We start from the raw sequence: 24,798 nt of genomic DNA, 5'->3' as shown, positions 1-24,798 counted from the left end.
AGAGGAACAAGAAGTGCTAGAATGTAAGACCCTGTGAGCTAGTTTAAGAATTTTATATTGGACATGAAAAGGATAACCAATGTTGTTGAAAGAGAGGGGAAGGAGTGAGCATTTGATAAAACTCTTATGGCAGGCTTCTAAGTTTATGTACCAACTTCTGTTTTTTTCATGGCAGGCGTTTGAGAAAGGTTTAAAGCTTTTTACAAACTTTGGTTTCTGTATGTTTTTATTATTAATTGTGTAAATATACTTGTAATCCATGTAAGAAGATAAGTGGAACATAAAATACATTTAAAAAATACAACTTAAAACCTAGATGATGTAGATAACATGAAACAAGAATATATAACTGACAGGTGTAATCTTACTAAATAAGGGGACGGGGAAAGTTGAAATGCAATGATATTAGTAAAGGGAGAGCCTCGGTATCTGGCTCAATGCTTGGTCCAGCTTAAGTCAGCTTGCAGCAAGTTCCGTTAGTACTGGGCTCTTTGAAATTAAACCAGTAACAATGTTACCATATTTTGCTCCAACTGTTTGAGACCCCTACCCCTAGAGTTCTATTTAGAAGAGAATTCTCTTTCACTCTAGAAAACTGGTGTGGCTAAGCTTTAATTTTTAAGTTGAATTTAGCTCTAGTATGACAACTGTAGTGTTAGCTTATGTTTTAAGGAATTGTATTATATGGGTTTTGTGTTTTTTACTCTCTCTTTTTTTTTTAAACACCATACCATCCATCTGTCTATCTGTCCAAACTTATATGTAGGGGTAAAGACAGAAAAAGAAGCCCACAGATGGTCAATGGAAGCAATTGAGAAATCAAGTTCTACTGAATATGAGGCAGAAAACAAAACATCTGTCGTTACAGGGACCTCAACTCATGACAAGCAGCACTAAAAAGTGAAAAAAGCAGCATTTTAGGGTACTCCAGGAACCCAATCCTAGATTAAACAAGAAATTAAGTAACCAACTAGGTAATGGGAATGAAGGGGAAGTACAAGAGTGAGTGGCTATGGGGTGGGGGGACGAGTGTAAGAAGGAAGGTGGGAAGTACAAGAAGGGATGAAAAACAGTGGAAGGAGAGTGTGCAAGCAAAGCAGGAAGAGAATACCTACATATTCACAGCCAGAATCACTCCTTATTTAGATATCGTACACACATCAACAATATGTACATATGCATCCTCTCCATACTCCACTTGATTTGGAGTAAGATTCATTCCTGTCATGGTGTGCGCAAAACTAACCCATTTGAAGAAATTGTCCCCAACACAAATATATACACTACAATGCTTACACACACCTTATATAAAGTTTCCTCATATCCAACCATACAAACCCTACCACCCTAGCACTGCAAACGTATCTAAAACCAGCTTAGGCCTTTCCACTGCCTTTAAACGCATAGAGCGAAAAGAGGAGTTTTAAGAGGAGAGGAAAGGGCGGGAGGTGGGCCGACCTAGACATAGTTGTACAGCAGGTATAACCAAAACATTTGACTGGTTGCCTAGTCGGCACTTATATGTTTTGACTTAGACCAAGTCAAAACAGGTATAAGTGCTGAAAAAGGGGCTGCTGAGCTGATCGCAGCTGCCGCAGTGAACTCAGCGGCCCCAGCACCTGTCCACCCTCCACCGCAACCATCGCAGCAGGAGAGATGCCACAATAATGATCCCGAAGTGCCGTCAACCGCGGATCCCAAGCCCGTCTGTCCGGCAGACCCGCCATTCTCAGAATGGCAAGCCTTAGGGCCTGATTGGCCCAGGCACCTCAAGCCCTGCCCACAGGTGGGGACTGAGGCACCTGGGCCAACCGGAATAGGCCCAGCTGCCTTAGGCCCCTCCTGTGGGCAGGGCCTTTGGAACTTTATCCAAGTTATAAACTGTTTAGGCTTTCTATAGGAGATTTTTATAACTTGGATAAAGTATGGTGTCAATTCTGACAGCGAATTTTGTAGGAAGTCCATTTTGAGCTAGCGTGAGCACGCCATTGGTTGGTGGCCCCAAGGCTTGACTCCGTTTGGGACCCGTCACTAAGAGGGCGGGATCAGTGTTTGAATGTATTGACACCGGGTTCAGGCATTTGTGTGTCAGTACGTCGAAGGGGAGTTTCTCTTTCTGTCGTCAAAGCGTTTTTGATTCATCTCTTGCCAATCTGCACCTATCGTTGCTCTCTTGTGCTGTCAGTTGGTTCGGGTTTGGGAGTACCGCGAATGGGTGAGCTGGTTAAGAGTTATATTAGTAGTATGGTTGAGGCTGATAATGTATACATGGTAGTATGTATTACTATAGGTAATGTCACATAGTGGGTTTAGTTTTAGTTTAGGAGAATTATTGTTTTTTATGTTTGTTGCAGTATTTCCTCCTGAAGAAGCTCCAATTTGTGAAACTTGAGTTGGGGGGGGGTCAAGGGAAATATGAGACAGCGTTAATTTTGTTACATTATACAAGACCGGAGCAGTTGTGGGACTTGGTCACAGCCTCACCACCGCTAAAGATAAGTACAGGCTGCTAATTTAGTATGTAAAATCAATTCTAGTATACGGTGGTATGAGATGGTGATCAGCTGTGATGGTCTCATTAACAACCTGCTCCGTGTTGATCACTAAAGGTTAGTTGTTGGGTCTGAGCTTTATTTAGTTATGGAGTTTTATTTAGTTTAAAAGTGTTTACGGTGATTTGTGAGTTTGATTTTTAATCCAAAAACAACATGGAATGAGTTATGTCATCAAATGCAAAAAATAAAACCTAAATAAAATATCAAGTTCAGACTGCTCTGGTTTAATGAACCACCATATAGTCCTTGCACCTCAGTAGTTATAATGCAAGTGCCAAGTTATCATGGACAATTTAAACAGCCCATGAGATGTTAAGGGATTTTATTTCTCTGCTCTGTAATCCAAGGAGACTTATGAAGCATTCCTGGTTGTGATCAGGTTTTAAGACTGCAGTCCTATCCCATTATTAAATTAAAGGTGAAACTATAGTTTTTACAATTAAATTACTATTAAAATACACAAATAATAAAAAAAGATATCAAACTCTTCGGTTGCTCTCTCTCGTCATGAATCATAAATCTAATTGAATCATAAGTCATAGGAAATATTTTTTCTCTCAAAAATGTGCCAACATTGGAAATCTAATATATATGTTTGAAAAGTGTGGCATGTACTTCTTAATGCTACCACCAGATAAGAGATGAGTGCAGCAGTCTCTGGTAGTGGAGAATCAAAAAACATGACATTTAAAATCATTGTTTTATTTACAAACAAGTAATACTGTAAATGTTAGCTTTTTCACTAAACCAGGCACATAATCAGCTTGAGAGTGAGTATGTTTAACTTATTAACATCCTTCGAAGTGTTGGCATGTAACAGTTCTGGATGTTTCTCCCATACTGTACGATGCAGGTGGTACTGCAGAAATGACTCATAATACTGTGAATTCAGTGTGTCCCTCATGAACTGGATGGCACATAAGATAACCTGGGAGACTACTGTGAAAGATGTGAACAGTTAAACAGTTTGTACTTGTACTTTGTTGTCCATGTTGTACGCTGTATGGCATAATAAAATGAGTAGAATTAGAAAGGTCAGGAAATATCCAAACTTTTTATCCTTCAAACAAATTAGTATATTTCCAGAAGGCTTCTATCACATTAAAAAGTTCAAATCTTGTAACCAATGAAATCAATAAGGTGGCTCATTCTATCACTGTGGTTGCAAATCTCAACACACTAGACACATCCAAACGCCATGTTAATTAATATACTGCTTAATGAAATCTATGAGGTATACAATAAAATATAACAATATAAAAAGGAACTCCATAAAACAATAGGATAAAAATAAAAATCAGACAAAATTGTGCCTACTGCAGTGCCAGGTGAGCATTAAGCGAACACATCAAGGGACTTTCAAACAAGGGACTACTGAATAAAATTGGTCCAAGTACTCCAAGACCCAACTTAAATTTATCATATGAAGTCTTAAGCCTCAAATATTGTGGCAAAGCAAGCCACAAAAAAGGCCCAAAGGCCCAACTATCTCAAAGATAAAACCAGTTGAAATATTATTCCTATTCCCCTTTTCCTGAGCAATTTTCTCTCTCTCTTGAGGAAGAAAATATGCTCTACTAATTGGGGGTATAGCCTCAACAGATTATTCCAAAAACTTCCATAAGATACTTTTGGAAAGTTTCAAAACACAATTTTGCTTCAATCCTAGGGAAATTCAATACCCTTAGGTTCAGATGTCTAGCATAATTTGTTCCAGTGTTTTATTCAAGGCCTCTTTATCTTTCATTAAGACGGTTTGAACTTCTTTAAATCTATTTGTTTCTTCTTTTAGCAACTCTACCTGTTCTTTAAACTCCTTCATGTGTTTGAGCCAGTCTGAACTATATGCACCAGGGAAGAAAGTTCAATGGAACAAGTCTGAATAGAAGTTTCCAGTCAAGCCACTGCCCCTCCCAAAGCTTCCAAAGTGGGCACTGTAGGTAATGATGAAAAAGGAAGCTTCTTAGCAGGAATAGCAGACACACTGAGCCGAAGCCAAAGTATCTGTGGTCGATCCAGAAGATAAATTTCAAATTCCTGGGAGCATTAACTTTGCTGTATTTTTAGCCACCAAGCTTGAATCCACTGTGTCTCCTTCAAGAATGGGTTGTGCCACACAATCTTTCAGCTCCCGAAGTACTGACAGAGAGCTTTCCAAGGCGCAACAGCAGAGGTCTTTGATTGGAGGAAGTGAAACTTTGCACAAAGATAGAGACTCTCCCTGATATTCCACCCTAACTGTGGATATGTTCTCCAAAGGATCCCATTTGCAGAGCACAAATGAGTAAAGCTTCAGTTGTGTCTACACAATCGATATAGCTTTGTTTGGGGGGAGGGGGGAAGACACTTACCTTTGCCTTACATTTCAAAGGCATTCTGAAGGTGGGAAACAATGCAGTCAGAGCAGAGCTGACTCAGGGTGCTTCCTCTCAGTTGGCCATCTTGCTCTGCCCCCCCTGGCCCTCATCATCTTAAAGACTTTTCAAGTTGAAAAGCAACAGAAAAAAAATGTAGAAAAAGCAATTAATAAATTGTGGGAAACAGTTCTTCACAAGAACAGCAGTAAACTACAAAAATATTGTAAATGGAAGTAGCTGAGATCCAAACATTAAGAAGACTCAAAGCAAGTTTGCACATTGTAAGATGATCAGGTAGTCAAGCATCTGATAAACAGCGATAGGTCACTCTAATGGTCTATGCTAGTAAGCATTAGAGAGCTGAACGGGACAGAAATTTTACCCATCCCCGCCCATGCCCAGTGGAATCTAACCCATACCCACTAAGATCCTTACCATCCCCACAATTAATTTTTTATCCATCCCCATCCATACCTGAATGAGTCAGTGCTATTATTTACTCAGTTTTTTCCCAACTTCAACAGTCTCCCATGGTTTTATGGATGGTATGCACTATTCAACCAATGAGTGTTCCAAGCCTCAGTCTGGTGTTCTGGCTACCCTTCCAGGCATTTCAAGCCTCATTCTGGTGCTCCAATTGCCTCTTTCAGTGTATGCCAAGCCTCATTCTAGTCACTAGAGATTTTGACTATACTCCCACAAAAATCCCACAGCAACTTCTTTCATACCCATGAGAATCCCACATCAACTTCTTCTATATCTGCAGGTACTGTGGGATTCTGGCAATCCCCATTCCTGTGCAGTTCTCTAGTAAGCATTATAATTTTGACAATTAGATTTTTATTCATCTCTAATTTCTTTGAAACCTTGAAGGGGAGAGTCAATTTGAATGGAGTCACATTTTAGCATTTCATTCTTTTGGAAAGAATAATAAAATGAAACCAAGTATGATAATATATCTATCAAATGTCACTTCATAATTCAAAGAATGGATTTTACAATTAAACTACAGGGTGCCACTGTTCCAAGGCTACAGGAATTGCAAAGCTTCATCACATGTCCAAGTACTACAGTGAGTTTAGCAATAAATCTGGAAGCCAGATTATATAGTTATAAAATTCAAACATGCATGGGATAAACACATAAGATTCCTATATATGAGAAAATAGAAGCAAAAGAATCTATTGGGGCTTCGACAGTAACTCCAGTAATTGAGAAATAAAGCCAGAGTTCTATGGTCATACCAGACGATGAGGAGAGTATTGTCCAGAACAGAATTGAGGCAGTTTGTAATTGCTGGGGGATGTAAATAGGTCTATCCGAGGAGTTCCCCACTGAGAAAATATCTGATGTAAGATCCTGGAGTGGAGTGTCTACTCGTCGAGCCGAACATATCTGCTGAGCTTATCAGCAAGTGTATCTTGTGCTCCTTGAACACAGACAGCATTGAGGAAAATGTTTCAAGCAATTGCCCAAGTCCAAATCACCTCAGGTTCTTGACAGAGTCAGAGAACCCGTCCCTCCTTGTTCATGTAACACATTGCAACTTGATTGTCACTGTAAACAAGGGGGATAGAATTGAATATAGAAACACAGAAACATGATGGCAGATAAAGGCCAAATGGCCCATCTGCCCATCCACAGTAACCATTATTTCTCCCTTTTGAATTCAGACACAGTATCTGTCTCCACCACCTCTTCTGGGAGACTCAGAGCATTTTGAATCGCTCAGAGTTCCAAGTGGGTTATGAGGAATTTCTGTTCTTGAGCAGACCAGTGTCCCTGTGTTATGAGACCGTCCAGGAGAGCTCCCCAAGCATATATGGAGAAGTCTGTGGTCAAACTTTCTGATGTGGAGGCATTTGAAAGAGCATCCCTTTGGAAAGATTTGATGAATATATCCACCACTGAAGAGATTGAGGAAGCGATGATGTGACTGCAATCTTCTGAGAGAATGGACTGAGAGCTTGGGACCATTGATATATCAGGGACCACTGAGCCGTTTTAAGGGGGGTAACATGCACTGTAGACCCCATGTGACCTAATAGGATCATCACTGGACAGATTGAGATGGATTGCAGATGATAGACTTGATTGCAAAGGGGAACAAATGTTTCTGACTTTACTGAGGTAGGAACACCCTGAGTCGAATCGTGTCAAGCAGGTCCCCTATGAATTATAGTGGTTGAGAGGAATTTCAAAAAGCTGTCTTTGAACCCTAATTGTTGACTGTAGTTGTTAAAGCTGCTGCCACTACTATCCGGCAATTGATAAACTCTCTTTGGGAAAGAGTCTAGGCTGAAGGGCAAAACTCTATATGGAAAAAGAGTATCTGCAACTGCAGTTGTAGGTCTCAGAGGTGAGGAGTACATAGACCATTTGTCTAGAATCCCTGATGATTCTGAGAAGGGAAAACTAGCCATATGGCATGGAGGTGAAGCACAGCCAGCATTTGTCAAAGGAGAAGGGCATTTGCTGATGCCTCACTTCGAAAAGAGGTATAGTGACGAAATGAAGAAGTAAGCATCATTGATAATTTTAAGAACCCACAGGTGTCATCAGAAATCAACATTGTAGATAACCTCAGATTGATTGAGAAAGAGTCAGAAAAAGAGAGAAAAGAGTGTTGCTCTTCAGAGGCACATGAATAAAGGTTGAGCATGTTCAGAAGGAGCTGCTGTGTGAGGTTGCTGAGGCTGCTAATTGTTTTGCTGCTTTTGTGGCAGCAGCCGAGATGTAGAAGTATATCGCACCTGATATAGATATGAAGTAGGCTTTGTACTATTCAGAGCATTCCAATTTCCTTCATGTTGTGATAAGGTGCACATGGCTGCCTCAATGGTATGCGGGAATGTTAGCTATGCTAGGCATTTCATAGTCCCCGACAATGCAGAAGGTCTAGATCAGGGCTGCTCAATTCCGGTCCTCAAGATCTACTGACAGGCCAGGTTTTCAGGATATCCATAATGAATATGCATGAGAGAGATTTGCATACCAAGAAGGCAGTGCAGGCAAATCTCTCTTTTGCATATTCATTGTGGATATCCTGAAAACCTGGTCTGTCTGTACTTCTTGAGGACTGGAATTGAACAGCCTTGGTCTAGATGACCTCTCAAAGCAGCAGAGGTTGACTTTGATATATATTTGTTAATATTCTAGAGCAGTGGTTCCCAAACCTGTCCTGTGGGACCCCCAGCCAGTCAGTTTTTTCCAAGAATATCATGCCAGCCAACCTGGATAGGATATGTGGAAATAACAGCAAACAGCTATGTTGTAGATGATAAAACATTAAGTTAGTCTAATAAAAAGATCTTTGATAAGCCTTCACCGAGTGTACTAACATTTGCAGGCAACCTAAAACCTAGATCAGTGTAACCGCATTGTTTCTTCACTGACCTATGGAGAGAATAATTCTCAAAAGCTTGTTAAAGACAAATATCACATTAGTCCAAAAGATAATCATCTATACCTTGGTTATTGATTTTATTTACACATTTCTTGCCATTAAATTTTCAGAGCACTTTATTGCCCTAGACATTTCTTTCAATTCCTTATGAACTGTTTCATTTCATTATGTTAGAAAGAATAGAATTGCAGCAATTCAGGAAAACAAGCTTTCATCTGTGCTAGGAATAAGAATATTGATTAAATATTGATTAAATTAATTTATATTGGTAGGGAGGTGGGGTAATAGCCTGTGATGTTATAAGGAGGTAAGAGAGTAATTTATTTCTCTCTTTGAGTAATCCCATTTTGGGAAACATATACTCCTAAGTCTGAGGCTTGTCCCCATTAGAACTTAATTAGTTTAATTTTATTAAAAGCTAATAATGTGAATTAATAAACTTAATAGTTTAAGTAATAAACTCAATGAAAAGTTGGAATAGAAGCAGGGTCTTTAATATTTATATATTTTGTTAATACAATACCATTTGAAGTTTGTATTGTTTTGAGGAATAAGAATAGACCACATTAGATCTACTCTACTATCATGCACAGTCATCCTCTCTTACCTCTCATAAAGTTCTAAAAGTTTTTGATAAACATTTGGTAAGTCTTCTTTGAAATCCTTCTGATTTGTCTTCTCATAGAGACTTCCTAACCCCTACAAGAGTAGGAGAGAAAAAAAACTTTTGTTACTTTTACTTTTTTGTTTTTAATTTTAAACCTAGATACTACCTCCTGGACTTCCAGCTCAATCTAAAACATGGCTGGCATCTCACACCATAACCCTTCATTCACAACTATCTTATTTTATATCCTTTCCATCACATCTGCAGTGATGGTTCTTAGCCAGACAGTTATACATCAAGGATCCTTCCAGAATCCTACAATCATGGGCCCTGAATTTAGTAGCTTGATTATCATCCTTAATAACCATGACTCCTCCTGTCTCCAGGGTCTGTGAAAGCTGAGTGGAGTATAGTCTAATGGTTAGTACAGTGACCCGAGAACCAAGTTTAATTCCCACAGCAGCTATTTGTGACTCTGGAGAAACATAGTAACATAGTAGATGACAGCAGATAAAGACCCGAATGGTCCATCCAGTCTGCCCAACCTGATTCAATTTAAATTTTTTAATTTTTTCTTCTTAGCTATTTCTGGGCAAGAATCCAAAGCTCTACCCAGTACTGTGCTTGGGTTCCTACTGCCGAAATCTCCGTTAACACCTACTCCAACCCATCTACACCCTCCCCAGCCCATCCTCCACCAAATGGCCAAATACCGACACAGACCGTGCAAGTCTGCCCAGTACTGGCCTTAGTTCAATTTTTAATATTATTTTCTGATTCTATTTTCTTAACCCTATATTGCCCCAAATGCAAAATAAGTACCTGCATATAATATGTAAACCGCTTTAATTGTAACCACAGAAAAGCAGAATATCAAATCCCATTCCCTTTCATTTATCTCCATAGCATCCCTGGCCTCAAAACATAAGGAGCAGAAGACTCAACTTGAGGAATGAACCAGAGTAATGCAAAGCACTTGCCACCTATGTGGCCATGCATGCACCATCATACTTTCAATCAACTACAGGTCCAAAATTTCTCCCTCTCTTCTCCCCTGCCGCCTCCCCCTTCCCCCCCCCCCCAGGGCCAACATCACTCTCTCTCTGCTTCCCTGTGCCCCAAGTCTAATAACATTGCTCGCTCTCTCTGCCACGCCACCACCCCCATCCAACATCGCTCCCTGACTTCCCTTCCTCCTGCATCTCTCCTCCCATAACTTTCAAGTTGCTTAGACAGCAGCAGTAATACAGCAACATTTACACACTAGAAACATAGGAACATGATGGCAGATAAAGGTCAAATAGCCCATCTAGTCTGCCCATCCACAATAACCATTATCTCTTTCTCTCTCTGAGAGATCCCACATGCCTATCTCAGGCCCTTTTGAATTCAGACAGTCTCTGTCTCCACCACCTCTTCTGGGAGACTGTTCCATGCATCTACCACCCTTTCTGTAAAAATGTATTTCCTTAGATTACTTCGGAGCCTATCACCTCTTAACTTCATCCTATGCCCTCTCATTGCAGAGTTTCCTTTCAAATTAAAGAGACTCGACTCATACACATTTACATTACATAGGTATTTAAACGTCTCTATCATATCTCCTCTCTCCTGTCTTTCCTCCAAAGTATACAGATTGAGATCTTTAAGTGTGGCCCCCATATGCCTTATGATGAAGACCACATACCATTTTAGTAGCCTTCCTCTGGACTGACTCCATCCTTTTTATATCTTTTTGAAGGTGCAGCCTCCAGAATTGTACACAATATTCTAAATGAGGTCTCACCAAAGTCTTATACAGGGGCATCAATACCTTCTTTTTCCTACTAGCCATTCCTCTCCCTATTCAACCTAGCATCCTTCTAGCTTTCATCATCACCTTTTCAATCCGTTTGGCCACCTTAAGATCATCACATACAATCAAACCCAAGTTCCACTCTTCTGTCATGCACATAAGCTCTTCACCCCCTAATCTGTACCATTCCCTCAGGTTTTTGCAGCCCAAATGCATAACTTTGCATTTATTAGCATTAAATTTTAGCTGCCAAATTTCAGACCATTTTTCAAGCTTCGCCAGGTCTTTCCTCATGTTATTTACACCATCCGGTATGTCTACTCTATTGAAGATTTTAGTATCATTCGCAAAGAGGCAAATCTTACCTACTCTGGAGGCTTCCTCTGTATTTGGGATTTTTAATAGGTCACTTATCAGTAGTGAAATAAATAATTTTATGAAGGTCCTGCCTTGTTTATGCTGGTATTCAATTACCTGCCATGCCAAAATTTGCTCTGGTTCAAGCTCTGTTGCCTTTTTGTAAGCAGCCTGGGCCTGATCTGGCTGCTCAAGTTCTGTGGCAGCAACACCAATAAAAACCCAGGCATTGTAGTTATTCTTTTCTACTTTCAGCACAGTCTGAAAACAAAGACATAAAAAGTTAAAAAAAAAAAAACAATTATAGTGAACTTAATACACTAAAGTTTAAACCACTTGTTCAGAAGACCTGGAATACATGGAATGCAGCCTCTAATAATACAAATTTTGTTAAGAATGGTATTGACCGAACTACACAACCTCCTGAACCACAGTGACAGAAAGCCATTCAGTAAGAAAACAAAAATCACCTTCAGGCAGGTGAATGACATGAAATGAGATGGTAATTTCAGTCCCATTTTCAATCAACTGAAAAACTTCGCTCTTTGTCCCCGTTTCTAGATCATTTATAAATACATTGAATAGCAGCGGTCCAAACACCGACCCCTGCAGAACACCACTCGTGACCTTCCTCCAGTCTGAGTAGTGGCCCTTCACTCCTACCCTCTGCTTTCTGCCTGTCATTCTCTAGACTGGCTAGAAAGAAGTAAGGTATCAGTGCTTAGTAGTTTACAGCTGTGACTGCTGAAAGATAAGGCCTTCAAAGCGTACACCTCTATCCTTTAGCATAAAATTTTCATCTCTTCATTGTAGTATTTCTGTTAAAAAAAAAGGTCTTGACATACCTTGCAGTGTTTCAATGCTTCTTTGTATTCTTTATTTCTAATGGCATCTCTCGCAGTCTTCAATGCTGCTTTCACTTCTTTACTTGACATTATTACTGTTAAGCAGAATAATAATAATATTTAAACCAGCTTTGTCTTATCACATTTATAAAGCAAAACACATTAGTTTGTCCTTCATAATTCTTAAAGGATTTGACAATACTGCTCTAGCTGACCTAAAGCACAAGGGATTCAGTTCCCCAAATCCATTCTGGATGGCAAAAAGCAGTTCATATTTGGATTTTCCTAACTAGCAAAACCACAAATAGTAGAACATTCCATACTACCAATCCGTGGACAGGCAGTAGCTTCCCCCATGTCTGCCTCAATAGCAGACTATGGACTTATCCAAACCTTTTTTTAAACCCAGCTACACTAATCACTCTTCTAAAGCTTAACTATTCTTTCAGTGAAAAAATATTTTCTCCTTTTGGTTTCAAAAGTATTTCCAAGTAAGCTCATCGAGCTTTTTAACATTTTAAAAAATAAAAAATCAATTCATTTTTATTCTACACCACGCAGGAATTTTCAATCTTATCCACACTCAGCTATTTCTTTTCCAAGCTAAAAAGCCCTAACCTCTTTCGCCTATTCTCATAAGAGAAGCGTTTCATCCTCTTTATAATTTTTGTCATTCTTCTTTGAACCTTTTCTAATTTTGCTTTATCTTTTTTGAGATACAGCAACTAGGACTGAACACAATATTCCAGGTGAGGTTGCATCATAGAGCACAGTTAGCTGAACTCTGGGACACTGTATTTGTGGGGGTGTGGCTATAGAAAAAGGGTAGGCAACCGCTAGGGCTGCAACCCAGTTGGGTTTTCAGGATTTCTCCAATGAATATGCATGAGATCTCTTTGCATGTACTGCCTCACCATATGCAAACAGATCTCATGTATAATTGCATACATATTCATAGGGGAAAGACTGACAATCCAACTGGATTACAGCTGAGGTTGCTATAGAATGTCTTTGGAAGCATCAATGATACTGGTATTGGAAGTATCAAAGTGCTGCCTCCACACTCTAATGTTGATACATCACACTCACTGGAGATGCATTCTCCTTCTAGAACAGTATTCTTCAACCTTTTTACACCTATGAACTGGCGGAAATAAAATAATTATTTTGTGGACCGGCAAACTAATAAGATTGAAATTTTTAAAAAATCCCATTGCCGCCCCATCCCCGCGAGCTCGGTCCCGTTAACCATTTGATCCCATCCACACAAGCCTCAAATAGTTATGATTTTATATTGAACATATTTTATTAAAGTATAAAAAGAAACAATATTCTGTACAATTGTCATTTTATAAATATAAATAATACAGGGCAAGGATCAACAAAACCCCCGTCTCCCCTCCCCTTCACCCTCTATATCCCCTCTACTATCAAGAAAACTGAATAAGCCAAATTATTACAGAATGCTACACAAATATCATGCTAACAGAATACCGCAGTCACACATGGCAGGAATGGTGTTAGGGAGAGTGCAACTAGGGCAACTGCCTCCTGGTCAGAGAGAGCCCTAAGCCAGCTGGAAGCTAAAGACGTACTGCCTGGGCTTTGCACTCCCCAGTTATGTCTAACATCAGCTCTAGCAGGATATATATTTTAAATCTGATATATTCTAATCACAAGATAGAAATAAAATTATTTTTTTCTACCTTTTGTCGTCTCTGGTTTCTGCTTTCATTGTCTTTTCACTCTCTTCCATCCAGCGCCTGCCCTCTGTCTCTTCAATACAGTACCTGCCCCTTCCATCCACTGTCTGCCCTCTCCCCCTCCCATATGGTATCTGCGTTCTTTCTATGCCCCTCTCTCCTACACCAGATCTAGCATCTTTGTTCCTCTTTCCTTATTTCTCATCTGACCCCCCCTTCCCAGTATCAATCTCTCTCTACTTTGTCATTCCTCTCTCCCCTTTCCCTCATCTGATCTCTCCATTCCATCCTGACTCCTTCCCCTCCTCTAATCTCCCTGCCAGCTGTTTCCTTCCAATGTTCCTCCTCCCATGTCTAGCAGCACCTTCTCCCTTTCCTCCTCCCCTTATCCAACAGTAACTCTCGTCCCTTCCCTTCTCCCCTGTCAGAATACCCCCTTCCCCTCCCTTGTCCAGGAGTACCCCTTCTCCCTTCCCTCTCCAGCAAATGTTTCCTCTATGTAGGCTAGTGGCAGCTCTGTGTGCTTTTAACTTCGGCACACAGCTGCCCCTAAGCAGTATTTTAGCCGCGGTTTCATGAGGCAGCCTCAGGGCCTTTGGTAGGACGACCCGCTTTGATGATGCGATGTGGGCCGGCCTACCAAAAGGTCGCCTCATGAAACCGCGCTAAAATACTGCTTAGGGGCAGCTGTGTGCCGAAGTTAAAAGCACACAGAGCTGCCGCTGCTTGTCTGGGGGTGCGGAGACAAAGGCTGGAGCAGGAGACATACGCAGCAGGAGTCGGTGGAGGAAGGCAGGAGTGCCGGCATAGCGATGGCAACAGGAAGTTGCATATCAGCTGACGCCGGCACCTTTTGCTGCGGCGGGGACCCAAATCCTTCACAGACCAGCAAGATTTTTTGTGGACTGACACCAGTCTGCGGACCGGCGGTTCAAGAACTGTGTTCTTGAACACCAAATGAAATGAAACCTGGATATAAGTAAGACACTTTAGTGTCAGAAAAGTATGTGGGTAGTTGGGGGAGGGGCGGCAACATTCACTCACTCCAGAGGTTTTTGAAGCCAAATTCCCAGTCTATAGACCAGAAGGATCTTCACTGGAGTAAGCTTTGAGGAAGCTTGGTCGTTTGTTGTGGGAGCAGTCAAAGCCAGCTGTTATCCAGACAGTGGACAAGGAGAGCATGCAATGAAGGGTTCATTATGCTAAACCTGGGTGTCAAAAGGAAAACTCAGACCTTACCAGTAATTGGAGTCAGGAGTGCCCCCTCCTGATTTCTCCCTATTACTACATATACGACAAACTGAATTGTGTCTGATCCCTAAACAAAATGTAATACAGTATTAGGCAAAGGAAACCTGAATAAACACAAAACACGGTTTATAAATTATTACTTCATTTATTTAAGGAAAAGTTATCCAATATCTATATCAGCCATGTGAAAAAGTATCTGCCCCTAAACTTAATAACTGGTTGCATCATCTTTAGCAGCAATAATTGCAGCCAAACACTTCCTATAATTTGATATCAATCTTTCACATCATTGTTGAGGAATCTTAGCCCACTCTTTTTTGCATAACTGCTTTAATTCAAATAGATTTGTAGGTTTTGTCCTGCCACAACATCTCTATTGGGTTCAAGTCAGCACTTTGACCAGGCCAATCCAAAACATTTTGTTTCTCCTCAGCCATTCAGAGGTAGATTTGAATCACAGTCTTGCTATGTTACTCTTCAGTTCAGTTCACAGACTGAATATTCTTAAGAATGTTCTGGTACAGTGCAGAATTCACTTCTTTCATGGCAAGTTTTCTAAGTCATGAGGCTGAAAAGCATCCCCACACAATCACCAAACATATTTGACTACCAGTATGATGCTCCTGTTGTGGAATACTGTATTTCAGTGGTTCTTAAACCTGTCCTAGGGGACCTCCGGACAGACAAGTTTTCAAGATATCCCTAATGAATATGTATAACTCAAATTCTTAAAACCTGCTATTAAACATTTAATACAAACAAGTATTATCTGAATCAATTCAATTTTAATCTTATCTCCCACAGTTCACTTCATTACAGTACTTTTACAGCTTACCAATACTTAATTTATTAGTAAATATCAGAATAATTTAGTCAGTGAACCCAATCCCCATCACTCACTTCCCAACTTTCACACACTTTGTGATTACTTTTATCAAAAACTGGATCTTGGTTAGTTCTAGAGAGTTGCGCGGGGACAGAAATCTCACCCTTCCCCACCAAAATCCCACTCGTCCCAGCAAAAAATACCTCCGTCCCCACCCATCCACGCGAGGGATCCCCTCCGTCCCCACCCATCACTGTGAGGAATCCCCTCCGTCCCCGCCCATCCCGATAAACTTCAGAAATAGTTATTTCATTTAATTATGCTACTGAATTAAAGGCTCTGGTAGAGACCCATTTACAAATAAGCAAAGACACTTTATTAATTTGGAAATATTAATTGGGAAGAATACATACTTTGTAAACGGGTTTCTACCAGAGCCTCTAATGTAAATATAAAATATAAATACTCAGCTGATGAGAACCCCCAAGCTGTCAGCCGAGGACTTCCTCTGCATTTGGCCATGGGTCACTTATGCCAAGTTTGGCAGGCAGCAGTAGCGTCCTTGAGTCACAAATGCTGGTACTTCAGTGGCTCATGGATGCTACCAGCGACTGCGCGTTTGGTGGAGGGGAGTTCTGGCCATCTCTAGAGGAGGTCCTCTGCTGGCGGTGCTTGGGGATCCCCACCAGTCACAATAAGGGTCAGCAAGTACTTCAACACTGTAGAAATAAAACCAGAAATGCATTTCCTTTTCTTTTGAACACAATACAAAGACATCTGCTATATACATTTCCTAAAGCTAACATATTTTAGTCAATAAATTCCGTTTTTTACCTTTGTTGTCTGGAGACTTATTTTTCCATAAAGTTGGTCCCAGTTTCTTTTTTCCGCTTTCCCATCTTTGGAAATTCTTCTGTTGCTGTCCATTGGTTCCTCCTACCATGGTCCAGCATTTATCCCTTTCTCATCTTTCCCCCCTGCCCACCAGCCCCATGCCCAACATTTCTTCTTCTATCACCCCTCTCCAGCACCATGCCACATCTCTCCCTCCATTCCTTTCACTATTATGTCCAACAATCCTCCCTCTTGCATCCAATTCAATCTGTCCCACTGTTCCCTTTCCATCACAATATTTCTCCCTCTCATCTTTCTCTTCCCTCTCATATGTACCCCACTCCCTCCATATGACCAAAAATTCTCCTTTCTTCCATTCCCCGTGTACACAACCATCTCTTTCCCAAGTTCATGCCTTCTATGTCCAAAAATGCATTCCCTCCCCCACTTCAGCATCTCTTTCCCTCCCTTCCTCCATCCTCTCTCCCAAGTTCATGCCTTGTGTCCAAAAGCACCCTCCCCCACCTCCCCCACCTCCCCCACCCTCCCTTCCCCGCGACCCGAGGGGGCGTCCCCACGGGCTCCCCGCGACCCAAAGGGGGAACTCGCAGGATCCCCGCAGGTCCCACGGGATTCCCGTCGTCCCCGTGCAGCTCTTTAGTTAGTTCATGAGTTCATAAGTCCATTATCATCTAGTCAGAGAGGCTTCTGAGAGTTGCACAACAGTCTAACACGTGAAAATCACAGTTTCTTAAACACAATCGGCAGGCCTCTCTGTTCTCATGATGGTCCTGTTCTTCAATTCATAAAGCATTCAGCTCAACACAAGACTGTGTTTTGCCATCTGGCGTCTTCAGGAGCTGTGTTTGCATCACAACTTTACCTACAATACAAAATAATTCATACATTCCCTTTCATTTATACTAAAACCTCACCAAAATCTTTAAAACACCATTCACCTACCAGTAAACTAAGAATGACTCGAGCAGGGACCCAGGGTTTGGCACAAGCCAGGATCAGCTGACAAGCAGGAAACACACCATCTACCAGGAAATCAAACTGCATGACCTCATTTCCTCTCCATAAACCTTATATCCCTGTTCAAACAACTCCTGTTCCAGTTATAACAACTTCCATTCCACTTCTTTGTTGAAAACAACCATATTCAGCCCCCATTCCTGTTACAACAGATTCCATGCCACTTCTTTGTTGAGTCCATAAGGCTCAACTGTATTCCACTCATAAATTAATCTTCTAATCAGTACCTTCTAATAAATTAATCTTCTAATCAGTATTAATCCTTCTAAGCAGTACCTCAGAAATATTACCACCACTTGGTAAAGCCACTTGAATCAAAACCACAAATCACATATCCTCTACCTTATGAGCATTTGTTTGCCAATGCCATGCTTGTCACCTCTATATAGGCAAATCTGCCTCAAACATATTCATTAGGGATATCTCGAAAGCTTGACTGGCTGGGAGTCTTCCAGGACAGGTTTAAGAATCACTGCTGTATTTATTTACACCAAACATAATGGGACCTGTGTTGTCCAAAGAGTTCCACTTTTGACTTATCTGTCCATTAAATATTATCCCATTCTGGATTATTGTAACATCATTTATTTGGGATCTTCCCCAAAAATTTTAAGATTGAGAATAAATAATCCAGAATACTGTGGTTCGACTGATATTTGGTCTGAAGAAGAACGACCACATTAGCCCATATTATCATTCATTGCATTGGCTAGCATTGGAAGCAAGAATACTATTTAAGTTTTCCTGTATTTGTTTTAAGATGATTTCAGGAGAGTCTCCAATTTATTTGTCTCCTCACTTTGAATTTTATAGACCATCAAGGATTACAAGAAGCTCTAGCTTATTTACCTATCCTAAGCCAAATGGTGTCAGATACAAGACCTTTTTTGAAAGGACCTTAGCGTTTCAGGCAGGCAAATTACAATGTTGGCTTGGTGAATGTATTCAAGACATGTCTTACTGTTCTTTTCAAAAATTAGTGAAGTCTGCTCTGTTCGACAAATTCATTACTTAATTAGATCTTTTTAAGATTGTAATTACTTTTTAACCTTTTACTTTGGTTTTATCTTATGATATGTATGTACTTTGCTGATTGTTCAGTTTCTTATGGTGTAAACTGCCTAGAACTTTTGGTAATGGCGATATAAAAGAATAAATTTATTATTATTATAAGCATGGATGTTATTCTTGGACAACAGCGGGTTCCACCTTCAGCAACTCACCCATGAATGCAAAGTCATGAATGCTGACCTTAGCTGAGGCTAAAAAGGCCTGTAGTTTTTTGAATATTCTTCTGGAAAGTTCCCGGATGAGTTATTGCTGCTCCCTTGGAGTAATTTTGGTAGGCTGGCCAGTCCTAGGAAGATTCACCACTGTTCCGAGTCTTCTCCATTTGGAAATAATGGCCCTCACTGTGGTTCGGTGAAGTCTCAGAGCTTTAGAAATGGCTTTGTAACCCCTTCCAGACTGATACATTTCAACAACTTTTTCCCCATGTCTTCTGGAATTTCCTTTATCATAGAATACTCAACAGTGTTCTTGTAGAAACTCTATGGTGATTACTATACTCTCATGGTAAGGTTCAAGATATATTATATTAAAGTTTAGATTTAACAGAACTGACTGCAATTACTACTACTATTTATTATTTCTATAGCGCTGAAAGGCATACGCAGCGCTATACATTTTAACATACAAAAGACAGTCCCTGCTCAGAAGAGCTTACAATCTAATTTAGATAGGACATTTCAGGGTTGGGGAGGTTATAGTGGGTATAGGTATCTGACAGCAGTGAGGGGAGTTAAGAGTTGAAAGCAGTTTCAAAAAAAAGTGGGCCTTTAGCTTGGATTTGAACACTGCCAGGGCGCAGCATGACGTATTGATTCAGGCAACCTGTTCCAGGCATACAGCGCCACAAGAAAGAAGGGACAGAGTCTGGAGTTGATAGTGGAAGAGAAGGATACAGATAACGGGGGCTTGCCCGATATGCGGAGATCACGGGGAGGAGCATAGGGGGAGATGAGTGAAGAGAGATATCAGGGGGCTTCAGAGCGAATGCACTTGTAGGTCAGCAAGATGAGTTTAAACTGTATTTGGAAACGGACAGGGAGTCAATGAAGCGACTTGAGGAGAGGGGTAATGTGAGAATAGCGGCTCTCATGCAATCAAGCCTGTCTGTGTTTAATCAGCTGAATCTAATTAACAATTACCTTGTACTAACCATTTTGTCCTGTCCATATCTCTCAAATGTACTTGCCCCCTCACTACACAGTAAGATGCTAATGCTGTTCATACAATATAATGAATCATCATATGATTAGTGCAGTGGGCTAAGAACCTAAGTAACTGGGTTTGATTCCCACTGCAGTTCTTTGTGATCCTGAGCAAGTCACTTAACCCTCCCTGTCCAAAGTACAAAAAACTTAGATTGTGAATCCACTGGGGACAGAGGAAGAACCTGTATACATAAACTACTATGATTATACCACAGAAAAGCAGCATATCAGGTCCATGACCCTTTTCATCTTTTATCCCCCCCCAATATACCAATGTCATTCCAATGTTCTAATGTGTGCCTATTACGTGTTTATTGGAAATATGACAACACTGTATCATATTTATGTTATTTGAATGTTCTTCTATGTTATTATTTGTATTGTAGTAACTTTTTCATATTTCAATGTTATGATTGTTCTGCAGTACTGTATATAGAAATGATAAGAAGTAGTAGTAGCAGCAGCAGCATGCACAAATGGTATAAGCATATAGTCCCATGTGGCCCACAGGTATAAAATAGGACTTGCAGCATTTAACATACACTAATATCCTTAGCACACTAAGGGCTCCTTTTACTAAGGTGCGCTAGCGTTTATAGCGCACGCACGAAATTACCGTGTGCTACACCACGCAGTACGCTTCTAGAATAATGCCAGCTCAATGCTGGCGTTAAGGTCTAGCGCACGCGCTATTCTGCGTGTTAAGGCCCTAACGCACCTTAGTAAAAGGAGCCCTAAGTTTTAGTAATAGGACCCTTTAGTATTCAAGACACTAAATAAGTACAGTTTTTCTATGTTAAGAAACCAAACTAAGAAGTGCATCATAGTGTAGAGAAGTAAATGGTACTGAGATATCCTCCCCCATCTTTCTTCTTTAATCACTCTATTCACCACAATTTGGTACTTGGCTCTCTACATAAGAGCTGGACAACCACGGTCCTCAAGAGCAGTAACGTAATCAGATTTTTAGGATCTGCCCCAATGAATATGCATAAGATCTATTTGCATACAATGGAAGCAGTGCATACAAATAGATCTCATGCATATTGATCGAGGAGGAAAACTAAACTGGACTGCAGCTCTTGAGCACCAAGGTTCCCACCCCTCCATTACATGATCACCTCCTACTGCTACACTTCTCCCTCCATATTCACGGTTTTAGCATTCGCAGTTTCGATTATTCACGGTTTTGAGCTTGCTGGCTCCTCCCCCCCAAATTACGTCAGCTTGAATAGAGAAATCACTGATTCCATGCATTTACAGAGAAAATCACAGATTCCCAGCACTTTCTTCACCATGTTTTGCCTCTCCTTCAGGAACAAGCCAGGTCTCCCACCATGTTATTCATGGTTTCACCATATTCACAATGGTTTTTAACAGAAAACAGCGAATAACATATGAAAAAGTTATTCACAGTTTTTCTGTATTTGCAGTTCTGTTAATCCCCTATCACAGCGAATACAGAGGGAGAGGTGTACTCCCAGTTGTTCTTGCCTAACTTGAATAAACCCATTTGGGTTTTTTTCTTCTTGAAAATTAAAGCTATTCTCAAGGTTCCTTTTTTACACAGGTCTTTGATGGGTGGTAACCTGCGCACTGTGATTGGGTATATATTAATCTTTCTTTTTTTGTATCTCTTGAACACCTATCATGTCAAGTTTTGCCCTTCCTTTTCCATCTCTTATTGTTAATTGCTTTGCTATTTTATATGAAAGGCTACTGCAAACCTCAATAAACATAGTATAACTGGGTGCATGTAAGTAATAAGATACATATAGTATAATCGGATGCATTATTACAAATTATAAAATAACATTAGGAGCTATTTGAAGGCTTTCACACAGATTTTGGGTCAGAGCAATGATAAACAGCATAAGAACATAAGCCTTGCCATACTAGGACAGGCCAAATGTCCATCAAGCCCAGTATACTCTTTAATTTTCTCAAGAGCCTCTCACAAAGAACTTTGTCAAAAGCTTTTTGAAAATCTAGATCCACTACAGCAACAGAGTTTGCATTTCCTGGGATGGTTTCAGTACAGATATTATTAAACCATAATCAATACACCACGAACACCTCTCACCAAGCAGCCCTATGGGGTAAAGACCTAGATCAACTGCTTTCGCCCACTACCTACGGGGAATTTAGGAAGCACCTAAAAACATACCTGTTCCTGAAATACCTAAACAATTGACCCGCTCTCCCCTATCTCCCCCCAAGAACGGTCTCCCCTACCCTTACCCCCCCCCCCCTTACCTCTTCCCACCACCCCCTACCTTTATCCCCCCCCCTCCTTAGTCCACCTGAATCTCACAGAACTGTGATACATATAAACTATTATCTTTATATCGTTATTTTTCATTGTTATTTTCTAAAACATGCGGCTTATTCCAAACAGGTCCTCTCGGACATTACCTACCAAAATGTACATCTTATACTCTTGCTAAGCAAATTGTATTTCTATATTCTTGCTTACTTAAAATCTATGCTATCTGTATTTCTTATGTATATCTGCATATTGTGTATTGCTGAATGTCCAGCTCTCTTGATTGTAAACCGCCTAGAAGTCGCAAGATTGTGGCGGTATAGAAGAATAAAGTTATTATGATTATTATTATTATACTGTTTCCAACAGTGGTCTATCCAGGTACCTGGTGATAGACCAAAAAGCCAGGTCAAGAACGAGCCCACTCACTTTGGTCCTTGTTTAGTGACAGATAAGGAAGGGATGGATAAAACAGCTATCTAGGACCTATATGGGGTTAAATTAAAGTTGATAGGAATACAAAGGCCCAAAGCACCCTTAATTCTTTCCTGGCTGTGCTCTAAGGCTTCTCACCTTTAGCCTTCAAGAACAGCAAACAGATCTGTTATGGGTTGTTTGTTTGTTTTAGAATAGTCAAAAGGGGTGTACATATAGTATATATCCAAATAGCATATGCACATTTTGGTTATTCTTAAAACCTGTCCTGTTACAGTCGCTCAAGACCAAAGTCAAGTGTCAGTGCTCTGACAGCATGTCCACACTGCTTATCCCGGTTACCAGTCACACACATTCGGCTGCCCTTTACACGCCGAGCATCCTTCTTAACACGCATTGGAAGACCGGTCTACCATCTCTCCCTCTCTTTCTGATCTAACATATATCCAGCACCTCTCCCTAACCCCTCCCCCGTCAAACTCATACCTGAGGCCACCCACCACCAATCTCACAGCTTTTCGTTCTCCAGTGCCCCGCTGTCTCTCCTGGCACAACCTCTTTCTTTCGGAAGCGTTCCCTTTGCCGGAAGCAGGAAGTTGCGTCAGGAGGGCGCGGCTCTGGAGCATTTGGGAAAAAGTTGGCTCTAGCTCGCAATCTGAAAAATAAGTTGGGGAAATAGAAAGTTGGACGGGGGTCTGCGGAGATGGAAGTAGTTACTGAGGTGTTCACGTGCAAGAGTGTACGAGCCTCTCATGATCAACTAACTACTCGGGGGTCCTCCAATTTGTCCATGTACCGCCTCTTTTTCGTTTCATAAATTAAGTGCAGCTGCAGCACTCATACTTTCTGCCTGGGTTGATGCAGCTAGGCTCACGCTGATTGACACGTACGTAAGGCAGGCCTGCAACATCAGAGATCACCTGATCTGCTGGCGCTGCGTGTCACCACTTTCACATGTTGCTAGATTGTTGCCACTCAAGTGCCATAGCTAAGGTGACCATACGTCCCGTTTTCGGATCCCCTGTCCTGTTGTCCCCACACAGCTTCGGGTCGCCAAAATGCCCCTTTTTCAGGGACAGCGTTCCGAAGCTGTGCGCGGGGACAACGGGACAGGCGATTGCTTCCTGTCCCTCCCTGCCGCACCAAAAAAAAAGCGTCCCTTCCGGCCCGATTTAAACTCCGTTCGCTCGCGCCCCACCCCCCCGGTCCACTGCCGCAGCTCCTCTGCTTTTAAGTCGGGCCTGGAGGGAGGCTTTTTTCCCGTGGTAGGGGGGAAGGAGGTAGTCAGGCAAGCTGGCTTTTGCGGGGCAGAGAAGGAGGTAGGTTGGCTGGCTGGCTTTGGGGGAGGCAGGCAGGCAGGTTAGCTTTGAGGGAGGTAGGCAGGCAGGCTTAAGGTGACCATACGTCCTGTTTTGAACGGTACAGTCCCGTTTTCAGATCCCCTGTCCCGTTGTCCCCACACACAGCTTTGGGACGCCACAATGTCCCGTTTACAGGGACAGAGTCCCGAAGCTGTGCGCGGGGACAAAGGGCCAGGCGATTGCTTCCTGTCCTTCCCTGCCACACCAAAAAAAAAAAAAAAAAGCGTCCCTTCCAGCCCGATTTAAACTCTCCTCCCTCCCCGGTCCAACGCCGCTGCTCTTCTGCTTACCTTCCTGCCTAATTGTGCCCAGAAGCCTTCTTCCCAACGTCAATTCTGACGTTGGAGAAGACATTCAGGGCCATGGTGTCTAAAGAGAGAAATTTGCTTTTTTTTTCCAGCACGTCCTTCAGTATTGTCTCTCCTTCAGGAACAGGTCAGGTCTCCCACCATATTCACAGTATGGCTACAAAGCGAACGACTCCAAGTGCTCCTGAAAGTGCTCCCAAGAAGGAAAAAAAAGTGAAGACCTTACCAGAAAAGGTTGAATTGTTGGATATGTTTCATAGAGTAAAGTCAGCATCCGCTGTTGCTCGGCATTATGGCATTAACGAATCTACCGTTAGGTCCATAAAGAAGAAGGAAAAACCAATCCGTGAAGCTGTTGCTGCAGCTATGCCAGCAGGTGCAAAGTTATTACATGTGCGAGATACCAATCTCTCTCGTGTGAAAACTGCAACATTTATGTGGGTGCAGGATTGCTACAAGAAGAGAATTCCTGTAGATTCTGTGTTGATAAGAGGAAAGGCAAAGTTTTTGTATGATAACTTGAAGAAAAGGGAAGGTGGATTGTCGCTATCCATGGACTTTCTGGCCAGTAAAGGGTG

General features: G+C 41.3%; 1 protein-coding gene across 3 annotated transcripts in view; it reads right to left on the bottom strand.

The window, feature by feature from the left end:
• TTC37 (tetratricopeptide repeat domain 37) overlaps nucleotides 1-23,135 on the bottom strand; it is a 238,848-nt gene extending 215,713 nt beyond the window's left edge. Inside the window, exons 1-4 of one of the 3 annotated variants that reach the window (XM_033917115.1) lie at nucleotides 23,038-23,135; nucleotides 11,923-12,017; nucleotides 11,195-11,338; nucleotides 8,926-9,017 (exon numbers count right to left, since the gene is read on the bottom strand). In XM_033917115.1, coding sequence (XP_033773006.1) covers nucleotides 8,926-9,017; nucleotides 11,195-11,338; nucleotides 11,923-12,012 — 326 coding nt within the window. In that variant the 5' untranslated portion in view covers nucleotides 12,013-12,017; nucleotides 23,038-23,135. Of the gene's footprint in view, nucleotides 1-8,925; nucleotides 9,018-11,194; nucleotides 11,339-11,922; nucleotides 12,018-16,536; nucleotides 16,577-22,689; nucleotides 22,922-23,037 lie in introns of those variants that run through there. The other 2 variants (XM_033917275.1, XM_033917201.1) reach the window with 2 other exon arrangements.
• Between the last annotated feature and the right edge of the window lie 1,663 nt (nucleotides 23,136-24,798).

The sequence above is a fragment of the Geotrypetes seraphini genome, chromosome 1, assembly GCF_902459505.1.
Source record: "Geotrypetes seraphini chromosome 1, aGeoSer1.1, whole genome shotgun sequence".
In the NCBI taxonomy this organism is placed as follows: domain Eukaryota; kingdom Metazoa; phylum Chordata; class Amphibia; order Gymnophiona; family Dermophiidae; genus Geotrypetes; species Geotrypetes seraphini.
This window is presented reverse-complemented; position numbering and strand designations above follow the sequence as displayed.